The following is a 22500-nucleotide window of genomic DNA, read 5'->3' on the forward strand; positions in this document are numbered from 1 at the left end:
GAAGAGAGAAGCGTCTTGCTCTCAGTCGTTAGCTATGTTGGAATAGAGAAGCGTCTTGCTCTCAGTCGTTAGCTATGTGGAAGAGAGAAGCGTCTTGCTCTCAGTCGTTAGCTATGTTGGGAGAGAAGCGTCTTGCTCTCAGTCGTTAGCTATGTTGGAAGCGAAGCGTCTTGCTCTCATTCGTAGCTGTGTTGGAAGCGAAGCGTCTTGCTCTCAGTCGTTAGCTATGTCATTTGGAAGCGCAGCACGCTTGCTAGCCCTGGCCACTAGCTTTCACTCCCCTCCAAAGATGGAAAAGCGTTGGATGAATGACGTGAATTAATACGTCGACCAAAACGGTTACACCAATCCACTGCTTTTTAATCTTTCAGGGGGTGTGACCGAGGTCACAGGTGAGATGGATTGGACCCCTGTCACAATGGCAGTAGCACACACCGTCTTCCCATTGGCTAGTTAGTCATCAATCGTGGCTGACGCTGCCAGCCGACTTCTCCGATAAACAGCGATGATGTTGTATTTAGCTAGTTTAGTTATCGTTCTTTGAGCTGACGGTATGCTCTGAATTACCACTAATAAATATTATTAACGAGTCGTCCCACCGATTCCGTCACCTCGTCACGGATGGAGAGATGAGAACATCTCAACAAGGAGCAAGGTATGTACGCAATGCATTAGCTAGACTTGGTAAACTCTCAGGCCTTCCCTACCTGTCTACTTTTTTGTATTTATTAAGGTAAACTATAGCCAGTGAGTGGTTGTTAGTGACAGTAGATACTATGAAGACAAGATGCTATAGCTAACGTTAGCATGAATGTTTCACTGACTAGTTCACCAGCTGTGGTATTCTTCATCCATGTATCCCACAAACAAGTTACTAAGCTAACCGCATGTATCCCACAAAACAACTTAGCTAAGCTAACACCAGGTATCCCACAAAACCAGTTAGCTAAGCTACACCAGGTATCCCACAAAACAGTTAGCTAAGCTACCACCATATCCCACAAAACAAGTTAGCTAAGCTACACCAGGTATCCCACAAAACAAGTTAGCTAAGCTAACACCATGTATCCCACAAAACAAGTTAGCTAGCTTAACACTATGTATCCCACAAAACAAGTTAGCTAAGCTAACACTGCGTATCCACAAAAAAAGTTAGCTAAGCTAACACCGCGTATCCCACAAACAAGTTAGCTAAGGTAACGCCACGTATCCCACAAAACAAGTTAGCTAGCTAGTTAGTTTATTATTTTTTTTACATTTGGTTCTCCTTGACAATTGACTTTTTATTGTGGAGCCAAATAAATGAGTGTTAAAGCACTGAACCATGTTTTAACCCCTCAGGGTTAGATGGTGAAGGCTCACGGATATGGTGTCCAGCCCTGGATCCAAGATGGCCGTCACCACGCAGCACTCCGCTAAGCTAAGAGTGATGACCTAGTAGTTTTGCGTTTGTTTGGCAGAGAGAGGGAGAGATAGAAGTCATTAATTTAATATCAATATGAACTAGAAACTCAACTGGCAGGAAGTAGTATTATTATTCATGAGATGGAGAGAGTTGAGCCTATATCTTTTGACATGGCATCGTAGTCTCCATCTCTACGGTCAACTGATGATTGTTTCAGAACCGCAGACAGCGACCGTCTTCAACGAGGAAGAAAAGAACATTAAGATATAAAATAGTATTCAAGTTATTACTGTTAAACCATTATTTGTACATAATAACAACTAATATACAATTTCAGTATCACATGTTGTTAGAGTGGCCCCCCCCCCCCCCGTGGCCTCCGCAATGGATTAGTCCACTGAGACAGGAGCCAATCAGACGGGTGTCTTGTACACCACAGCGGACCAGTCGACTAGAATGAAGGTGTCGGCTGTTTCCTGTGTGTTTTTGTTGTCTTGTAGTGTTGTGTGAGTTTTTTTTGTGTATTGGTTTCCTGTATGACTCTCTTATCTCATCTCTCAGCAGATCACGTTATTCCTCCTGGTCGTGGCGGCGTCGACTACCCGTTCCGCAACCCGTTCCACTACCCGTTCCTGCAAGCTGAATTGAAATGATTGTCATTGTTTTTGTCGTTGTCGTGTTTCATCCAGTGTTGAATATAGTGAAATCAAAAGCATATTTCTTTTAGTGTTTTAATATTTGGAAGGAATTTAGTCTCCAATTCAAATATATGTATCCTATTGTAAAGTAATTAGTTCTAGTAATGATTTATTTAATGCAATTAAATGTTTAAAACATTCAATCTGATTGGTGTTTTTCCTCCTATACCTTTGCGGCTGAAGTCAACTTTAAAAGCTCGTTAAACTGGTTCTGATAAAGATATCTCAGTGATTTTAAAAAGATCAGAATTTGGGACAGTTTTTTTTAGTTTTCAGACGCAATATCCATGTATTTCAGTATCTATAACTGCCATGTGGATGTTTTATAGAAGTGTAAAGCGAATTTGGGTCCCTTTTATTTTTTTTATTTTTTAAGGCTCGATTTTTTTATAAATAAAGTTTTATTTATTAATAAAAGCTGATTTTTTCTTTTCAAGGTGCTGGTAGACTCGGTCTGCAGTGAGGCGCCTTCCTCCTCGTCCAACTCGGCATCCGGCAGCAGCTCCGGCAGCGACCCCGAGCTCACCTCAGAATGCATGGACACAGACTCCGCCTCTAGCTCTGGTGGCTCGGAGAAGAACTTGGTCACCGTGATGACGTCGTCGCCGTCGTCGGCGCCCGGCGTTAACGGAGATCGTAACGGGAACCACTTTTCCCCCCTGACGGTGACTAACGGCTGCGCCCCTCCTCCCTGTAGCAGCAGCAGCAATAACGTCATAATGTGTAACGGGGTGGTGAAAAGCCCGTGGGGGGGCGTGACCAACGGCTCGGCGATGAACGCCGTCCCAGACGACGCCGCCGCCGCCGGTAGCTGCGGCAACAAGCCGAGCCACCGGGCGTCGGCCAACGGAGCTGGTGCGAACCCCAGCACTTTGAACCCAAATGTTAACCACAGTGCCTGGCCCGGTCCCCAGGGACCCTCTGGCTGTAAGATTGGCCAGCGGGAGGCTCTCTGGGCTGGGGAGGGATACAGCCGGACAGCTCTCCTCCGTCTCCTCTATCAGAACAACAGCCACCACCTCCTAAATGATACTACTGTCAAGGCTCACCACCTTAACGCTGAAGCAACCAACGGACCAAATAACACTACTAACGCCATAAACACCTCTAGTTTACCAAACTCTACGGGCGGCTCAGTGCAGAGGAACGAATCCGGCTCGGGGCTGCGTTCCTGGGGAGCTGGAGGAGGAGGAGGAGGAGCGGGATCAGAGCCTGGAGATCAGCTCTCCAACGGGGCCCTGTATGCCGCCCAGCACCCCTACAGCGACGGCCTGGCAGGGGGCTTCTCTAAGCCCTGGGGGGCTTCGGTCCCTGGAGACACTGTGAACGGCCAGGGACAGGGCCAGCCCTCCCCTGCTGCTGCTGCTGCTGCTGTTTGTTTACAACAGTAAAAATAACAACAAGACCCCTGTAGGGAGGTGGGACTCTGGCCCCGCTGTTTCCTTCCTCCTCTCTCCCAACCTGTCCTTGGTGACTGTAGGAGGTGGGGTCAACGGGAACGGAGTGGGTCCTGCAGGGATCCCCCGACCGGGGGGCCATGCCCTCCTCCTCCTCTTCCTCCTGTTCTTCATCCTGGCTCCACTCCAACAGGCAACCCCCCCAATGGGGAGTGGAGCTCGTTGCCCGGCAACAAATCTCAGGATTCCAGCGAAGGACGGAAGTCAGGGGGTGGAGCCAACGGCTGGAAGAGTCTGGAAGATGATGCCCTCAGGATGGGAGGGGGAGGGGGAGGGGGAGGAGGAGGAGTGCAGGGGACATGCGAGCGGGTGCTGGGGGACGTCTGGAGGCAGTGAGGGGAGCGGGGAGAGCTCTGTAGGCCGTAGCTTAGACAGGGACAGGAACGACCCCCGTCGAAGACTCCCCCTCCCTGGGTCAACTCAGCAAGTCCTCTCCTGTACAGACGTGGACCCCCGTGTCCTCTGCAACACCGGCTGGGGTCAGACCCCCGTACGCCAGAACACAGCCTGGGACGTCACCTCTCCCGCACCCAGACCCGATGACAGGAAGCCCGCTAACGGAGGCCCTGGCTGGGGATCGAAAAGCCACACAGCTCGTTCTCAGACCTCCAGCTCTGGAGGATGGGGGGACGGACCGGGAAATACAAGCCCAGAGTCAGGAGGGTCTGGCTGGGCAGAGCAGAAGACCTTGTCTGGGGGGTGTGGAGACAGAGACAACAAAGGCCTTGGAGGAGAGCGAGGATGGGAGAACAGCAACTCTTCCTCTACCTGGGGTAACAGCCAGAAGGAAGACCAGTCCAACACCTGGACTAACCCTCCTAAACCCCAAAAGCAGAGCTGGGGCGCCCCTAGTGGTGGTGGAGACCGCTACAGAGGAGGAGGGAGCAGCTATTGGGGCCAGCCCCAGAAGACTAGCGGGTCTGGGGGATACGACAGCGACCGTTCGGGGTCTGGAGGATGGGGTGAATCCGTCCACCCGGTCAACACCAACGCACACACCGACGACAGCAGCAGCACCTGGGGTGGCAGCGGAGGGTCCAACACCCCTGAACACCCGAACAACCCTCACACTGGCTGGGGGGAGCCCTCCGTATCCATCCCCGGACCCAAGCCCCAGAACCAACAGACCCAAGGGGGATGGGGCGAGCCGGCCATGAAGCCCAACCACCCTTCTCAGAACTGGGGAGACTCGGCGCCCCCTTCCGATTGGGGTAAAAGCCCAGACTCTATCTCCAACCCCGGCCAGGACCCTAGAGGACTTCCACCAGGTGGTCCCCAACACTCAGGTCCCGGAGGTTCCAAACCCAGCGGCTGGACTGGGGTGGCGGTCCCTGTTGGATCCTCCCACAAAGAGGAGGAGTCTACCGGGTGGGAGGAGCCTAGTCCAGAGTCGGTGAGGAGACGGATGGAGATCGACGACGGGACGTCGGCGTGGGGAGACCCCAACAAATACAACTGTAGCGGGGTTAATATGTGGAACAAGACCAGCCAATCAGAGCAGGATGCCATGGTCATGACTAAACCCCCGCAGACCCAGCAGCCCCCACCACCCCTGAACAACATGGCCGACAAGGACAAGACCTGCAGCCCTGGTGAGTGGAGGGAGCTTTACACACACACACACACTAAGGGGAGGTGGAGGACACTGTGTGTGTGTGTGTGTGTGTGTGTGTGTGTGTGTGTGTGTGTGTGTGTGTGTTTTCGGTTGCGTCATCCTTCTGGAATGTTCTACAGCATTGATTTTTCTCTCTGAGCTGTGAGTGCAGGCAGAAACACAGACCTTTGTTTGGTCTGAAATACAGAGAGTTCCAGGGGGGGGGTGGGGACTGAGAGAAAGGGGGGAGACTGAGACAGAGGGAGAGAGAGACAGAAAGGGGGAGAGAGAGAAAAAAAAAATCACTCCCAGGTCCAGGGCTCTATATAAATCACTCCCAGGTCCAGGGCTCTATATAAATCACTCCCAGATACAGGGCTCTATATAAATCACTCCCAGGTCCAGGGCTCTATATAAATCACTCCCAGGTCCAGGGCTCTATATAAAATCACTCCCAGATCCAGGGCTCTATATAAATCACTCCCAGATACAGGGCTCTATATAAATCACTCCCAGGTCCAGGGCTCTATATAAATCACTCCCAGGTCCAGGGCTCTATATAAAATCACTCCCAGATCCAGGGCTCTATATAAATCACTCCCAGGTCCAGGGCTCTATATAAATCACTCCCAGGTCCAGGGCTCTATATAAAATCACTCCCAGATCCAGGGCTCTATATAAATCACTCCCAGGTCCAGGGCTCTATATAAATCACTCCCAGGTCCAGGGCTCTATATAAATCACTCCCAGGTCCAGGGCTGTATATAAATCACTCCCAGATCCAGGGCTCTATATAAATCACTCCCAGGTCCAGGGCTCTATATAAATCACTCCCAGGTCCAGGGCTCTATATAAATCCACTCCCAGGTCCAGGGCTCTATATAAATCACTCCCAGGTCCAGGGCTCTATATAAATCACTCCCAGGTCCAGGGCTCTATATAAACCACTCCCAGGTCCAGGGCTCTATATAAATCACTCCCAGGTCCAGGGCTCTATATAAATCACTCCCAGGTCCAGGGCTCTATAAATCACTCCCAGGTCCAGGGCTCTATATAAAATCACTCCCAGGTCCAGGGCTCTATATAAAATCACTCCCAGGTCCAGGGCTCTATATAAAATCACTCCCAGATCCAGGGATCTATATAAAATCACTCCCAGATCCAGGGCTCTATATAAATCACTCCCAGGTCCAGGGCTCTATATAAACCACTCCCAGATCCAGGGCTCTATATAAATCACTCCCAGATCCAGGGCTCTATATAAATCACTCCCAGGTCCATGGCTCTATATAAATCACTCCCAGATCCAGGGCTCTATATAAATCACTCCAAGATCCAGGGCTCTATAAAATCTGCATTGCAGAGAACGCAGACAGAATCATGGAATCCAGACATTATCAAACTTGTATTGAACTTAGTAGGGAATCAACTAAATGTTATGACAATGCATAACAACAGCCTCATGCTAGGTGCTAAACACTAGCCTCATGCTAGGCGCTAAACGCTAGCCTCATGCTAGGCGCTAAACAACGGCCTCATGCTAGGCGCTAAACGCTAGCCTCATGCTAGGCGCTAAACAACGGCCTCATGCTAGGCGCTAAACAACTGTTATTGATCCGTCTGAGACTAGAAACCCAGCTCGTCTGTTATTGATCCATCTGAGACTAGAAGCCCAGCTCGTCTGTTATTGATCATCTGAGACTAGAAGCCCAGCTCGTCTGTTATTGATCATCTGAGACTAGAAACCCAGCTCGTCTGTTATTGATCCGTCTGAGACTAGAAACCCAGCTCGTCTGTTATTGATCCATCTGAGACTAGAAGCCCAGCTCGTCTGTTATTGATCCGTCTGAGACTAGAAGCCCAGCTCGTCTGTTATTGATCCGTCTGAGACTAGAAACCCAGCTCGTCTGTTATTGATCCGTCTGAGACTAGAAGCCCAGCTCGTCTGTTATTGATCCATCTGAGACTAGAAACCCAGCTCGTCTGTTATTGATCATCTGAGACTAGAAGCCCAGCTCGTCTGTTATTGATCCGTCTGAGACTAGAAGCCCAGCTCGTCTGTTATTGATCCATCTGAGACTAGAAACCCAGCTCGTCTGTTATTGATCATCTGAGACTAGAAGCCCAGCTCGTCTGTTATTGATCCATCTGAGACTAGAAACCCAGCTCGTCTGTTATTGATCCGTCTGAGACTAGAAGCCCAGCTCGTCTGTTATTGATCCATCTGAGACTAGAAGCCCAGCTCGTCTGTTATTGATCATCTGAGACTAGAAGCCCAGCTCGTCTGTTATTGATCCGTCTGAGACTAGAAGCCCAGCTCGTCTGTTATTGATCCATCTGAGACTAGAAACCCAGCTCGTCTGTTATTGATCATCTGAGACTAGAAGCCCAGCTCGTCTGTTATTGATCATCTGAGACTAGAAGCCCAGCTCGTCTGTTATTGATCCGTCTGAGACTAGAAGCCCAGCTCGTCTGTTATTGATCCATCTGAGACTAGAAACCCAGCTCGTCTGTTATTGATCATCTGAGACTAGAAGCCCAGCTCGTCTGTTATTGATCATCTGAGACTAGAAACCCAGCTCGTCTGTTATTGATCATCTGAGACTAGAAACCCAGCTCGTCTGTTATTGATCATCTGAGACTAGAAGCCCAGCTCGTCTGTTATTGATCCGTCTGAGACTAGAAACCCAGCTCGTCTGTTATTGATCCGTCTGAGACTAGAAACCCAGCTAGTCTGTTATTGATCATCTGAGACTAGAAACCCAGCTCGTCTGTTATTGATCCGTCTGAGACTAGAAGCCCAGCTAGTCTGTTATTGATCATCTGAGACTAGAAGCCCAGCTCGTCTGTTATTGATCATCTGAGACTAGAAGCCCAGCTCGTCTGTTATTGATCATCTGAGACTAGAAACCCAGCTCGTCTGTTATTGATCATCTGAGACTAGAAACCCAGCTCGTCTGTTATTGATCCGTACAACAGCGGAGTTCAGAAGGTACAAAGTTACCTGCCATTTAGGAATCTCCATCTCACATACCTTCCTCTCTCCCCCCATCCTCCCCCTCTCCTCTCCCCTCTCTCATCTCCCCCCCTCTCCTGCCTCCTCTCCCCCCCTCTCCTGCCTCCTCTCCCCCCCTCTCCTGCCTCCTCTCTCCCCCCCCTCCCCTCTCTCCCCCCCTCCCCCCTCGCCTCCCTCGCCTCTCTCCTCTCCTCTCCCCCCTCTCTCCCCTCCTCCCCCCTCTCCTGCCTCCAGGCTGGGGTGAACAGTATGGAGGTCCCCAGAAGATGGAGTCAGGAACGTGGTGTGAGCCGTCAGGCCCCCCTGTCTCTGTGGACAACGGGACATCGGCCTGGGGAAAACCCATGGACACCAGCTCCACCTGGGAGGAGCTGGGACACAGAGGGGACAGAGACAGAGGGGACAACTCTGGGACAGGAGGCTGGGAAGGACCTGGACCACAGAACCACCACAAACCTGGTGAGACAGACACACACACACACACACATCCCCTCATCTCCCCCCAGGTCCCGTCCCCCTTGTCTCCCCCCAGGTTCCGTCTCCCTCCAGGTCCCGTCCCCCATCGTCTCCCCCCAGGTCCCGTCTCCCCCCCAGGTCCCGTCTCCCCCCCCAGGTCCTGTCTCCCCCCCACAGGTCCCGTCCCCCTTGTCTCCCCCCCCAGGTCCCGTCTCCCTCCAGGTCCCGTCTCCCCCCTGCCCCCCAGGTCCCCCCTGCCCCCCCCTGCCCCCCAGGTCCCCCCTGCCCCCCCCCCAGGTCCCGTCTCCCCCCCCCCAGGTCCCGTCTCCCCCCCCCAGGTCCCGTCTCCCCCCCCCCAGGTCCCCCCCCCCCCCCAGGGTCCCGTCTCCCCCCCCCCAGGTCCCGTCTCCCCCCCCAGGTCCCGTCTCCCCCCCCCAGGTCCCGTCTCCCCCCCCCCCCAGGTCCCGTCTCCCCCCCCACAGGTCCCGTCTCCCCCTCGTCTCCCCCCAGGTCCCGTCTCCCCCTCGTCTCCCCCCAGGTCCCGTCTCCCCTCGTCTCCCCCCAGGTCCCGTCTCCCCTCGTCTCCCCCCAGGTCCCGTCTCCCCTCGTCTCCCCCCAGGTCCCGTCTCCCTGTTCTCTCTCCAGGGTTTCATCCCTTCGTCCTCTTCCCCCCCCCCCCTTCTCTCTCCAGGTCCCAAGCCCATGCACCAGCAGGAGAGTAATACCTGGTGTGGTGAGGAGGTGTCGTGCCAGTCCAGTTGGGAACCAGAGGAGGAGGTGGAGATCGGGATGTGGAGCAACGCCCCGAGTCACCGAGACCGGGAGAGAGACGGTCACAGAGACGGCCACAGAGACCGGGAGAGAGACGGTCACAGAGACGGCCACAGAGACCGGGAGAGAGACGGCCACAGAGACAGCCACGGTCAGGACAACAGGAACAATGGGCCCCAGCAACACAGCTGGAACTACATGAAGAAAATCCCTCCTAAGGTATTACTGTGTAGGATATTAACCAGGTCTCTCTGTGTAGGATATTAACCAGGTCTCTCTGTGTAGGATATTAACCAGGTCTCTCTGTGTAGGATATTAACCAGGTCTCTCTGTGTAGGATATTCACCAGGTCTCTCTGTGTAGGATATTCACCAGGAGTCTCTCTGTGTAGGATATTAACCAGGAGTCTCTCTGTGTAGGATATTAACCAGGAGTCTCTCTGTGTAGGATATTAACCAGGAGTCTCTCTGTGTAGAATATTAACCAGGTCTCTCTCTCTGTGTAGGATATTAACCAGGTCTCTCTCTCTGTGTAGGATATTAACCAGGTCTCTCTCTCTGTGTAGGATATTAGCCAGGTCTCTCTCTCTGTGTAGGATATTAACCAGGTCTCTCTCTCTGTGTAGGATATTAACCAGGTCTCTCTCTCTCTCTCTGTGTAGGATATTAACCAGGTCTCTCTCTCTCTCTGTGTAGGACATTAACCAGGTCTCTCTGTGTAGGATATTCACCAGGTCTCTCTGTGTAGGATATTCACCAGGTCTCTCTGTGTAGGATATTCACCAGGTCTCTCTCTCTGTGTAGGATATTCACCAGGTCTCTCTCTCTGTGTAGGATATTCACCAGGTCTCTCTCTCTGTGTAGGATATTCACCAGGTCTCTCTCTCTGTGTAGGATATTCACCAGGTCTCTCTCTCTGTGTAGGATATTCACCAGGTCTCTCTCTCTGTGTAGGATATTCACCAGGTCTCTCTGTGTAGGATATTCACCAGGTCTCTCTCTCTCTCTCTCTGTGTAGGGTATTAACCAGGTCTCTCTGTGTAGGACATTAACCAGGTCTCTCTGTGTAGGATATTAACCAGGTGTCTCTCTCTCTCTCTGTGTAGGATATTAACCAGGTCTCTCTGTGTAGGATATTAACCAGGTCTCTCTGTGTAGGATATTAACCAGGTCTCTCTGTGTAGGATATTAACCAGGTCTCTCTGTGTAGGATATTAACCAGGTCTCTCTGTGTAGCATATTAACCAGGTCTCTCTGTGTAGGATATTAACCAGGTCTCTCTGTGTAGGATATTAACCAGGTCTCTCTCTCTGTGTAGGATATTAACCAGGTCTCTCTCTCTGTGTAGGATATTAACCAGGTCTCTCTCTCTGTGTAGGATATTAACCAGGTCTCTCTCTCTGTGTAGGATATTAACCATGTCTCTCTCTCTGTGTAGGATATTGGCCAGGTCTCTCTGTGTAGGATATTAACCTGGTCTCTCTGTGTAGGATATTAACCAGGTCTCTCTCTCTGTGTAGGATATTAACCAGGTCTCTCTCTCTGTGTAGGATATTAACCAGGTCTCTCTCTCTGTGTAGGATATTAACCTGGTCTCTCTCTCTCTGTGTAGGATATTAACCTGGTCTCTCTCTCTGTGTAGGATATTAACCTGGTTTCTCTCTCTGTGTAGGATATTGACCAGGTTTCTCTCTCTGTGTAGGATATTGACCAGGTTTCTCTCTCTGTGTAGGATATTGACCAGGTCTCTCTCTGTGTAGGATATGAACCAGGTCTCTCTCTCTCTGTGTAGGATATTGACCAGGTTTCTCTGTGTAGGATATTGACCAGGTCTCTCTCTGTGTAGGATATTGACCAGGTCTCTCTCTCTGTGTAGGATATTAACCAGGTCTCTCTCTCTGTGTAGGATATTAACCAGGTCTCTCTCTCTCTGTGTAGGATATTAACCAGGTCTCTCTCTCTCTGTGTAGGATATTAACCAGGTCTCTCTCTCTCTCTGTGTAGGATATTAACCAGGTCTCTCTCTCTCTCTCTGTGTAGGATATTAACCAGGTCTCTCTCTCTCTCTGTGTAGGATATTAACCAGGTCTCTCTCTCTCTCTGTGTAGGATATTAACCAGGTCTCTCTCTCTCTCTGTGTAGGATATTAACCAGGTCTCTCTCTCTCTCTGTGTAGGATATGAACCAGGTCTCTCTCTCTCTCTGTGTAGGATATTAACCAGGTCTCTCTCTCTCTCTGTGTAGGATATTAACCAGGTCTCTCTCTCTCTCTGTGTAGGATATTAACCAGGTCTCTCTCTCTCTCTGTGTAGGATATTAACCAGGTCTCTCTCTCTCTCTGTGTAGGATATTAACCAGGTCTCTCTCTCTCTCTGTGTAGGATATGAACCAGGTCTCTCTCTCTCTCTGTGTAGGATATGAACCAGGTCTCTCTCTCTCTCTGTGTAGGATATGAACCAGGTCTCTCTCTCTCTCTGTGTAGGATATGAACCAGGTCTCTCTCTCTCTCTGTGTAGGATATGAACCAGGTCTCTCTCTCTCTGTGTAGGATATGAACCAGGTCTCTCTCTCTCTCTGTGTAGGATATGAACCAGGTCTCTCTCTCTCTCTGTGTAGGATATGAACCAGGTCTCTCTCTCTCTCTGTGTAGGATATGAACCAGGTCTCTCTCTCTCTGTGTAGGATATTAACCAGGTCTCTCTGTGTAGGATATTAACCAGGTCTCTCTGTGTTTCAGATGAACAAATCAGCGAACAAGCAGGAGGATGCCTGGATGACCCAGTTTGTCAAACAGTTCAACAACATGAACTACGTTGTGAGTTCGCAGCCTTGAACCCTCAAAATCAAATGCTGTTTTTTGTAACAACTCACCGAATACAACAGGCGTAGTAGAACTTTACAGTGAAAGGCTGACTGACAAGCCCTTCCCCCGACGACCGACGGAGCCCTTCCCCCGACGACCGACGGAGCCCTTCCCCCGACGACCGACGGAGCGCTTCCCCCGACGGAGCCCTTCCCCCGACGACCGACGGAGCGCTTCCCCCGACGGAGCCCTTCCCCCGACGACCGACGGAGCCCTTCCCCCGACGGAGCCCTTCCCCCGACGACCGACGGAGCCCTTCCCCCGACGACCGACAGAGCCCTTCCCCCGACGACCGACGGAGCCCTTCCCCCGACAGAGCCCTTCCCCCGACGACCGACGGAGCCCTTCCCCCGACGACCGACGGAGCCCTTCCCCCGACGACCGACGGAGCCCTTCCCCCGACGACCGACGGAGCTGATTTTAAATAACCAACTCTTCATCAAACTTTTTGATTTATTTCAATCAGCTGGTTTCTCCACTTTGGGATGTGAAGTTTAAATGGAGGTTAGGAATTGTCCTTCTGTTGGTCCAGAAGTGCTTGGTGGTCACATGACATAATAGTATGATCTTTCTGCACCAAAAATAAAGATATAAACACAAGAAAAGTCATTAAATAGCGAAGAGGGGTTGGAGCTAGTCAGATGTCTCCCTTTAGCGAAGAGGGGTTGGAGCTAGTCAATGTCTCCCTTTAGCGAAGAGGGGTTGGAGCTAGTCAGATGTCTCCCTTTAGCGAAGAGGGGTTGGAGCTAGTCAATGTCTCCCTTTAGCGAAGAGGGGTTGGAGCTAGTCAGATGTCTCCCTTTAGCGAAGAGGGGTTGGAGCTAGTCAGATGTCTCCCTTTAGCGAAGAGGGGTTGGAGCTAGTCAGATGTCTCCCTTTAGCGAAGAGGGGTTGGAGCTAGTCAGATGTCTCCCTTTAGCGAAGAGGGGTTGGAGCTAGTCAATGTCGACCCTTTAGCGAAGAGGGGTTGGAGCTAGTCAGATGTCGACCCTTTAGCGAAGAGGGGTTGGAGCTAGTCAGATGTCGCCCTTTAGCGAAGAGGGGTTTGAGCTAGTCAGATGTCGACCCTTTAGCGAAGAGGGGTTGGAACTCGTCAGATTTCGACCCTTTTAGCGAAGAGGGGTTGGAACTCGTCAGATGTCGACCCTTTTAGCGAAGAGGGGTTGGAACTAGTCAGTTGTCGACCCTTTTAGCGAAGAGGGGTTGGAACTAGTCAGATGTCGACCCTTTTAGCGAGGAGGGGTTGGAACTCGTCAGATGTCGACCCTTTTAGCGAGGAGGGGTTGGAACTAGTCAGTTGTCGACCCTTTTAGCGAAGAGGGGTTGGAACTAGTCAGTTGTCGACCCTTTTAGCGAAGAGGGGTTGGAACTAGTCAGTTGTCGACCCTTTTAGCGAAGAGGGGTTGGAGCTAGTCAGTCGTCGCCCTTCAGGGTAAACTTTTCCCTGAACCCGACCCTTCAGGTGTGATTGTAACAGGTCTTGGGTTTTCTGTTCCCTGAACCCGACCCTTCAGGTGTGACTGTAACAGGTCTTGGGTTTTCTGTTCCCTGAACCCGACCCTTCAGGTGTGACTGTAACAGGTCTTGGGTAGACTTATGTGTAACAGATCTGCCTGCTAGGACCTGAGAGCGAGATAAATAATTTTACAATTTCTGCTGCTGCACTTGCAAACCTCTGCCTCCAGGGGCAGCAGCACTACCACTAGACCAGCCCCCAGCACATTAGTGGACTATCTTTCTCTCTCTTTTTCTCTTTCTCTCTCTCTCTCTTTCTCTTGCTCTCTCTTTTGCTCTCTCTTTTGCTCTCTCTTTTGCTCTCTCTCTTTCGCTCTCTCTCTCGCTGCTCTCTCTCGCCTCTCTCTCTCTTGTCGCCTCTCTCTCTCTTGTCTGACCTATCTTTCCCTCTCTCTGTCCATCCCCTAGAGAGACTCTCCTGAGGACTTGTCGAAGAGCAATAAGATGGAGATGGGAGGAGGGATGATGTCTGACAAGCGTATGGATGTGAACATGGGAGAGTACAGTGGAGTGATGGGGAAAAACTCTGCCTCCAGGCACCAGATTCACAAAGAGCCTTCCATGGAGAGAAGCCCTTACTACGACAAGGTACTGTCTGTGTGTTGCTCCTTCCTCTGTCTGTGTGGTGTACCGTCTCCTAGCGCTGCACTGCCCCCTGGTGGGTAGCTCAGTGTTATATCAGAATGTAGTCCCCTGGTGGTAGCTCAGTGTTATATCAGAATGTAGTCCCCTGGTGGTAGCTCAGTGTTATATCAGAATGTAGTCCCCTGGTGGTAGCTCAGTGTTATATCAGAATGTAGTCCCCTGGTGGTAGCTCAGTGTTATATCAGAATGTAGTCCCCTGGTGGTAGCTCAGTGTTATATCAGAATGTAGCCCCCTGGTGGTAGCTCAGTGTTATATCAGAATGTAGTCCCCTGGTGGTAGCTCAGTGTCGTTACAGAATGTAGTCCCCTGGTGGTAGGTCAGTGTTATATCAGAATGTAGTCCCCTGGTGGTAGCTCAGTGTTATCAGAATGTAGTCCCCTGGTGGTAGCTCAGTGTTATATCAGAATGTAGTCCCCTGGTGGTAGCTCAGTGTTATATCAGAATGTAGCCCCCTGGTGGTAGCTCAGTGTTATATCAGAATGTAGTCCCCTGGTGGTAGCTCAGTGTTATATCAGAATGTAGTCCCCTGGTGGTAGCTCAGTGTTATATCAGAATGTAGCCCCCTGGTGGTAGCTCAGTGTTATATCAGAATGTAGCCCCCTGGTGGTAGCTCAGTGTTATATCAGAATGTAGTCCCCTGGTGGTAGCTCAGTGTTATATCAGAATGTAGCCCCCCTGGTGGTAGCTCAGTGTTATATCAGAATGTAGCCCCCTGGTGGTAGCTCAGTGTTATATCAGAATGTAGTCCCCTGGTGGTAGCTCAGTGTTATATCAGAATGTAGTCCCCTGGTGGTAGCTCAGTGTTATATCAGAATGTAGTCCCCTGGTGGTAGCTCAGTGTTATATCAGAATGTAGTCCCCTGGTGGTAGCTCAGTGTTATATCAGAATGTAGCCCCCTGGTGGTAGCTCAGTGTTATATCAGAATGTAGCCCCCTGGTGGTAGCTCAGTGTTATATCAGAATGTAGTCCCCTGGTGGTAGCTCAGTGTTATATCAGAATGTAGCCCCCCTGGTGGTAGCTCAGTGTTATATCAGAATGTAGCCCCCTGGTGGTAGCTCAGTGTTATATCAGAATGTAGTCCCCTGGTGGTAGCTCAGTGTTATATCAGAATGTAGTCCCCTGGTGGTAGCTCAGTGTTATATCAGAATGTAGTCCCCTGGTGGTAGCTCAGTGTTATATCAGAATGTAGTCCCCTGGTGGTAGCTCAGTGTTATATCAGAATGTAGCACCCCTGGTAGTAGCTCAGTGTTATATCAGAATGTAGCCCCCCTGGTGGTAGCTCAGTGTTATATCAGAATGTAGCCCCCCTGGTGGTAGCTCAGTGTTATATCAGAATGTAGCCCCCCTGGTGGTAGCTCAGTGTTATATCAGAATGTAGCCCCCCTGGTGGTAGCTCAGTGTTATATCAGAATGTAGCCCCCCTGGTGGTAGCTCAGTGTTATATAGGATGTAGTCCCCTGGTGGTAGCTCAGTGTTATATCAGAATGTAGTCCCCTGGGGGTAGCTCAGTGTTATATCAGAATGTAGTCCCCTGGTGGTAGCTCAGTGTCATAAAAAAGCTTTGGCATTCTTTCTCCTGTCGCTTCTCTGGCTTTCTCCCTCCACCCTCTGGGGCCTTCTCTCCTCTCTCTCTTTATCCCTCCATCCTCTGGGGCCTTCTCTCCTCTCTCTCTTTCTCCCTCCATCCTCTGGGGCCTTCTCTCCTCCCTCCCTCTCTTTCTCCCTCCATCCTCTGGGGCCTTCTCTCCTCCCTCCCTCTCTTTCTCCCTCCATCCTCTGGGGCCTTCTCTCCTCCCTCCCTCTCTTTCTCCCTCCACCCTCTGGGGCCTTCTCTCCTCTCTCTCTTTATCCCTCCATCCTCTGGGGCCTTCTCTCCTCTCTCTCTTTCTCCCTCCATCCTCTGGGGCCTTCTCTCCTCCCTCCCTCTCTCTCTCCTCCCTCCATCCTCTGGGGCCTTCTCTCCTCCCTCCCTCTCTTCTCCCTCCATCCTCTGGGGCCTTCTCTCCTCCCTCTCTCTCTTTCTCCCTCCATCCTCTGGGGCCTTCTCTCCTCTCTCTCTTTCTCCCTCCATCCTCTGGGGCCTTCTCTCCTCTCTCTCTTTCTCCCTCCATCCTCTGGGGCCTTCTCTCCTCCCTCTCTCTCTTTCTCCCTCCATCCTCTGGGGCCTTCTCTCCTCCCTCTCTCTCTTTCTCCCTCCATCCTCTGGGGCCTTCTCTCCTCCCTCCCTCTCTTTCTCCCTCCATCCTCTGGGGCCTTCTCTCCTCCCTCCCTCTCTTTCTCCCTCCATCCTCTGGGGCCTTCTCTCCTCCCTCCCTCTCTTTCTCCCTCCATCCTCTGGGGCCTTCTCTCCTCCCTCCCTCTCTTTCTCCCTCCATCCTCTGGGGCCTTCTCTCCTCCCTCTGATTTCCACGATGTCATGCCTCTTCCTCATCTGTCCATCTGTCCTTGCCTCTGCAGCTCTCCCTGCCGCTCTCTGCTTACGATAGATCCGCCTCGGAGGAGCTCTCCTCCAATCACGGCATGAGCTTTTCCCCCTCCCACTCTGCTCAGCCTATCCCCTCTCTCTGCTCAGGGCAGGCTCCCACCCCCTCTGTCTCTGAGGCTGGTAGGCAGGTGAGTGGTTACTGCTGCTCTTGAATATAGTGTGTGTGTGTGTGACAATCTGTCTGAAGTGTGTGTATCCTTTGTGTTTCAGTCCTCTTGGTGTGTGTGTGTCTTCTTTTTGTCTTGTTTGTCTTCTTAACCTGTGTGTGTGTGTGTGTGTGTGTGTGTGTGTGTGTTTCAGAATGTAAATTCCATGTACGGCAGCAGTGTAGCCCCGTCTCATAACGCTCCCCAGCCCCTCAACTCAGCCCAGAACAATCTCCGTAACCAAGTGCCTCCACCCGTCCTGTCCTCTCAGGTACGCACACACACACACACACACACACACACACACACACACACACACACACACACCTCCCTTAAAGGGGATGTGAACCAGAAGGTCCTTTTTTAAAGGGGATGTTCAGCCTCCTGAAGGTCCAACAATATTCTCCCCATTGCCTTACTATTGACATCTCTACTCATCTAGCTGTCCTCCCAGTGCAGGAGGTCTGACTCTGTTCTACTGATCTAGCTGTCCTCCCAGTGCAGGAGGTCTGAGTCTGTAATGCTGATCTAGCTGTCCTCCCAGTGCAGGAGGTCTGACTCTGTTCTACTGATCTAGTTGTCCTCCCAGTGCAGGAGGTCTGAGTCTGTAATACTAATCTAGCTGTCCTCCCAGTGCAGGAGGTCTGACTCTGTCCTACTCATCCCAGTGCAGGAGGTCTGAGTCTGTAATAGTGATCTAGCTGTCCTCCTAGTGCAGGAGGTCTGAGTCTGTAATAGTGATCTAGTTGTCCTCCCAGTGCAGGAGGTCTGGCTCTGTAATAGTGATCTAGCTGTCCTCCTAGTGCAGGAGGTCTGACTCTGTAATAGTGATCTAGCTGTCCTCCTAGTGCAGGAGGTCTGAGTCTGTAATACTGATCTAGCTGTCCTCCCAGTGCAGGAGGTCTGACTCTGTCCTACTCATCCCAGTGCAGGAGGTCTGAGTCTGTAATACTGATCTCGTTGGTGTGACTATGTTCCAGGTCCCTCCCTCTCTACTGAAGTACCCTCCCAGTGCAGGAGGTCTGAACCTGTTTGGTCCACAGCAGGTCGCTGTTCTCAACCAGCTGTCTCAACTCAACCAGCTGTCTCAACTCAACCAGCTTAACCAGTTACAGGTGAACACACACACACACACACACACACCTCTCTAACACTTAATTCCAGTGAACTGGGATCTAAAATGTTGTCGTTCCTGACGGTGTGGTTTTGTCTCCACAGCGTCTCCTCCTCCAGTCTCAGCAGCAGCAGAGGACCATGCCTGGTGGACAGCAGCAGAATCACAGACCCGTCCCTGTTGGACACCAGCAGCAACAGGTACATTCCTGTCTCTCTCGGTCTCTGTCTGTCTCTCTCGGTCTCTGTCTGTCTGTCTCTCCTCGGTCTCTGTCTCTGTCTGTCTGTCTCTCTCGGTCTCTGTCTGTCTGTCTCTCTCGGTCTCTGTCTGTCTGTCTCTCTCGGTCTCTGTCTGTCTGTCTCTCTCGGTCTCTGTCTGTCTGTCTCTCTCGGTCTCTGTCTGTCTGTCTCTCTCGGTCTCTGTCTGTCTGTCTCTCTCGGTCTCTGTCTGTCTGTCTCTCTCGGTCTCTGTCTGTCCGTCTCTCTCGGTCTCTGTCTGTCCGTCTCTCTCGGTCTCTGTCTGTCCGTCTCTCTCGGTCTCTGTCTGTCCGTCTCTCTCGGTCTCTGTCTGTCTGTCCGTCTCTCTCGGTCTCTGTCTGTCTGTCCGTCTCTCTCGGTCTCTGTCTGTCTGTCCGTCTCTCTCGGTCTCTGTCTGTCTGTCCGTCTCTCTCGGTCTCTGTCTGTCTGTCCGTCTCTCTCGGTCTCTGTCTGTCTGTCTGTCTCTCTCGGTCTCTGTCTGTCTGTCCGTCTCTCTCGGTCTCTGTCTGTCTGTCTGTCTCTCTCGGTCTCTGTCTGTCTGTCTGTCTCTCTCGGTCTCTGTCTGTCTGTCTGTCTCTCTCGGTCTCTGTCTGTCTGTCTGTCTCTCTCGGTCTCTGTCTGTCTGTCTGTCTCTCTCGGTCTCTGTCTGTCTGTCTGTCTCTCTCGGTCTCTGTCTGTCTGTCTGTCTGTCTCTCTCGGTCTCTGTCTGTCTGTCTGTCTCTCTCGGTCTCTGTCTGTCTGTCTCTCTCTCTGTCTCTCTGTGTGTCTGTTAGTGTTGCATGTTATAAACAAACTTGGTACTTTTCCGATACTAGTATATAGGGTAGTACATACTAATGGGGTAGTCTGTGTGTATGAAATGTATGCATTCACTACTGTAAGTCGCTCTGGATAAGAGCGTCTGCTAAGTGACAAAAATGTGAATGTACTATATAGACTATATATAGTCTGTATATAGGGTAGTCTGTATCTAGGGCAGTCTGTATATAGTACAGTACAGACTAATGGGGTAGTCTGTATATGGGGTAGTCTGTATATGGGGCAGTCTGTATCTAGGGCAGTCTGTATCTAGGGCAGTCTGTATCTAGGGCAGTCTGTATCTAGGGCAGTCTGTATCTAGGGCAGTCTGTATATAGTGCAGACTAATGGGGTAGTCTGTATATGGGGCAGTCTGTATATGGGGCAGTCTGTATATGGGGCAGTCTGTATATGGGGCAGTCTGTATATGGGGCAGTCTGTATATAGTGCAGACTGTATATGGGGCAGTCTGTATCTAGGGCAGTCTGTATCTAGGGCAGTCTGTATCTAGGGCAGTCTGTATATAGGGTAGTCTGTATCTAGTACAGTACAGACTAATGGGGTAGTCTGTATATGGGGTAGTCTGTATATGGGGTAGTCTGTATATAGGGCAGTCTGTATCTAGGGCAGTCTGTATATAGTACAGTACAGACTAATGGGGTAGTCTGTATCTAGGGCAGTCTGTATATAGGGTAGTCTGTATATAGTACAGTACAGACCAATGGGGTAGTCTGTAATGGGGTAGTCTGTATATGGGGTAGTCTGTATCTAGGGCAGTCTGTATCTAGGGCAGTACAGACTAATGGGGTAGTCTGTATCTAGGGCAGTCTGTATATAGGGTAGTCTGTATATAGTACAGTACAGACTAATGGGGTAGTCTGTAATGGGGTAGTCTGTATATAGTACAGTATAGACTAATGGGGCGGTCTGTATATAGGGCAGTCTGTATATAGTGTAGTACAGACTAATGGGGCAGTCTGTATATGGGGCAGTCTGTATATGGGGCAGTCTGTATATGGGGCAGTCTCTGTATATGGGGCAGTCTCTGTATATGGGGTAGTCTCTGTATATGGGGTAGTCTCTGTATATGGGGTAGTCTCTGTATATGGGGCAGTCTGTATATAGTGCAGTCTGTATATAGTGCAGTCTGTATATGGGGCAGTCTGTATATGGGGCAGTCTGTATATAGTGCAGACTAATGGGGTAGTCTGTATATGGGGCAGTCTGTATATGGGGCAGTCTGTATATGGGGCAGTCTGTATCTAGGGCAGTCTGTATCTAGTACAGTACAGACTAATGGGGTAGTCTGTATATGGGGTAGTCTGTATATGGGGTAGTCTGTATATAGGGCAGTCTGTATCTAGGGCAGTCTGTATATAGTACAGTACAGACTAATGGGGTAGTCTGTATCTAGGGCAGTCTGTATATAGGGTAGTCTGTATATAGTACAGTACAGACCAATGGGGTAGTCTGTAATGGGGTAGTCTGTATATGGGGTAGTCTGTATCTAGGGCAGTCTGTATCTAGGGCAGTCTGTATATAGTACAGTACAGACTAATGGGGTAGTCTGTATCTAGGGCAGTCTGTATATAGGGTAGTCTGTATATAGTACAGTACAGACCAATGGGGTAGTCTGTAATGGGGTAGTCTGTATCTAGGGCAGTCTGTATCTAGGGCAGTACAGACTAATGGGGTAGTCTGTATCTAGGGCAGTCTGTATATAGGGTAGTCTGTATATAGTACAGTACAGACTAATGGGGTAGTCTGTAATGGGGTAGTCTGTATATAGTACAGTATAGACTAATGGGGCAGTCTGTATATAGTGTAGTACAGACTAATGGGGCAGTCTGTATATAGGGCAGTCTGTATATGGGGCAGTCTCTGTATATGGGGCAGTCTCTGTATATGGGGTAGTCTCTGTATATGGGGTAGTCTCTGTATATGGGGTAGTCTCTGTATATAGTGCAGTCTGTATATAGTGCAGTCTGTATATGGGGCAGTCTGTATATAGTGCAGTACAGACTAATGGGGCAGTCTGTATATAGGGCAGTCTGTATATGGGGCAGTCTGTATATAGTGCAGACTAATGGGGCAGTCTGTATATGGGGCTGTCTGTATATAGTGCAGACTAATGGGGCAGTCTGTATATGGGGCGGTCTGTATATAGGGCAGTCTGTATATAGTGCAGACTAATGGGGCAGTCTGTATATAGGGCAGTCTGTATATAGTGCAGACTAATGGGGCAGTCTGTATATGGGGCAGTCTGTATATGGGGCAGTCTGTCTATAGTACAGTACAGACTAATGGGGTAGTCTGTATATAGGGCAGTCTGTATATAGTATAGACTAATGCGGTAGTCTGTATATAGTCTAGTACAGACTAATGGGGCAGTCTGTATATAGGGCAGTCTGTATATAGTATAGACTAATGTGGTAGTCTGTATATAGTACAGTACAGACTAATGGTGTAGTCTGTATATAGTACAGACTAATGGGGTAGTCTGTATATAGTACAGACTAATGGGGTAGTCTGTATATAGTACAGACTAATGGGGTAGTCTGTATATAGTACAGACTAATGGGGTAGTCTGTATATAGTACAGACTAATGGGGTAGTCTGTATATAGTACAGACTAATGGGGTAGTCTGTATATAGTACAGACTAATGGGGTAGTCTGTATATAGTACAGACTAATGGGGTAGTCTGTATATAGTACAGACTAATGGGGTAGTCTGTATATAGTACAGACTAATGGTGTGGTCTGTATATAGTACAGACTAATGGTGTGGTCTGTATATAGTATAGACTAATGGTGTAGTCTGTATATAGTATAGACTAATGGTGTAGTCTGTATATAGTACAGACTAATGGTGTGGTCTGTATATAGTGTAGTATAGACTATGGGGTAGTCTGTATATAGGGTAGTATAGACTATGGTGTAGTCTGTATATAGGGTAGTATAGACTATGGGGTAGTCTGTATATAGGGTAGTATAGACTATGGGGTAGTCTGTATATAGGGTAGTATAGACTATGGTGTAGTCTGTATATAGGGTAGTATAGACTATGGGGCAGTCTGTATATAGGGTAGTATAGACTATGGGGCAGTCTGTATATAGGGTAGTATAGACTATGGGGCAGTCTGTATATAGGGTAGTATAGACTATGGGGTAGTCTGTATATAGGGTAGTATAGACTATAGGGTGGTCTGTATATAGTGTTGTACAGCCTAATGGTGTGGTCTGTATATAGTGTAGTATAGACTATAGTGTAGTCTGTA

At 50.1% G+C, this 22500-nt stretch overlaps 1 protein-coding gene and 1 long non-coding RNA gene across 2 annotated transcripts in view; both read left to right on the forward strand.

Annotated features, from left to right (window-relative positions):
• The first annotated feature begins 1156 nt into the window (after positions 1-1156).
• LOC115189755 (uncharacterized) lies at positions 1157-2246 on the forward strand. The gene is made up of 2 exons (XR_003876987.1): positions 1157-1867; positions 1967-2246. It is a non-coding gene; the product is annotated as an uncharacterized LOC115189755 (long non-coding RNA).
• A 169-nt stretch (positions 2247-2415) lies between these two features.
• The window catches only part of LOC115189756 (trinucleotide repeat-containing gene 6A protein-like), a 46046-nt gene continuing 25961 nt past the window's right edge, over positions 2416-22500 (forward strand). The window contains exons 1-11 of the mRNA XM_029748279.1: positions 2416-2436; positions 2541-3492; positions 3587-5152; positions 8405-8629; positions 9318-9616; positions 12134-12211; positions 14183-14362; positions 16879-17034; positions 17207-17323; positions 18033-18167; positions 18271-18366. Of these exons, the coding sequence (XP_029604139.1) occupies positions 2416-2436; positions 2541-3492; positions 3587-5152; positions 8405-8629; positions 9318-9616; positions 12134-12211; positions 14183-14362; positions 16879-17034; positions 17207-17323; positions 18033-18167; positions 18271-18366 (3825 nt within the window). The remainder of the gene's footprint in view (positions 2437-2540; positions 3493-3586; positions 5153-8404; positions 8630-9317; positions 9617-12133; positions 12212-14182; positions 14363-16878; positions 17035-17206; positions 17324-18032; positions 18168-18270; positions 18367-22500) is intronic.

The sequence above is a fragment of the Salmo trutta genome, unplaced genomic scaffold (genome assembly GCF_901001165.1).
Source record: "Salmo trutta unplaced genomic scaffold, fSalTru1.1, whole genome shotgun sequence".
Lineage (NCBI taxonomy): Eukaryota > Metazoa > Chordata > Actinopteri > Salmoniformes > Salmonidae > Salmo > Salmo trutta.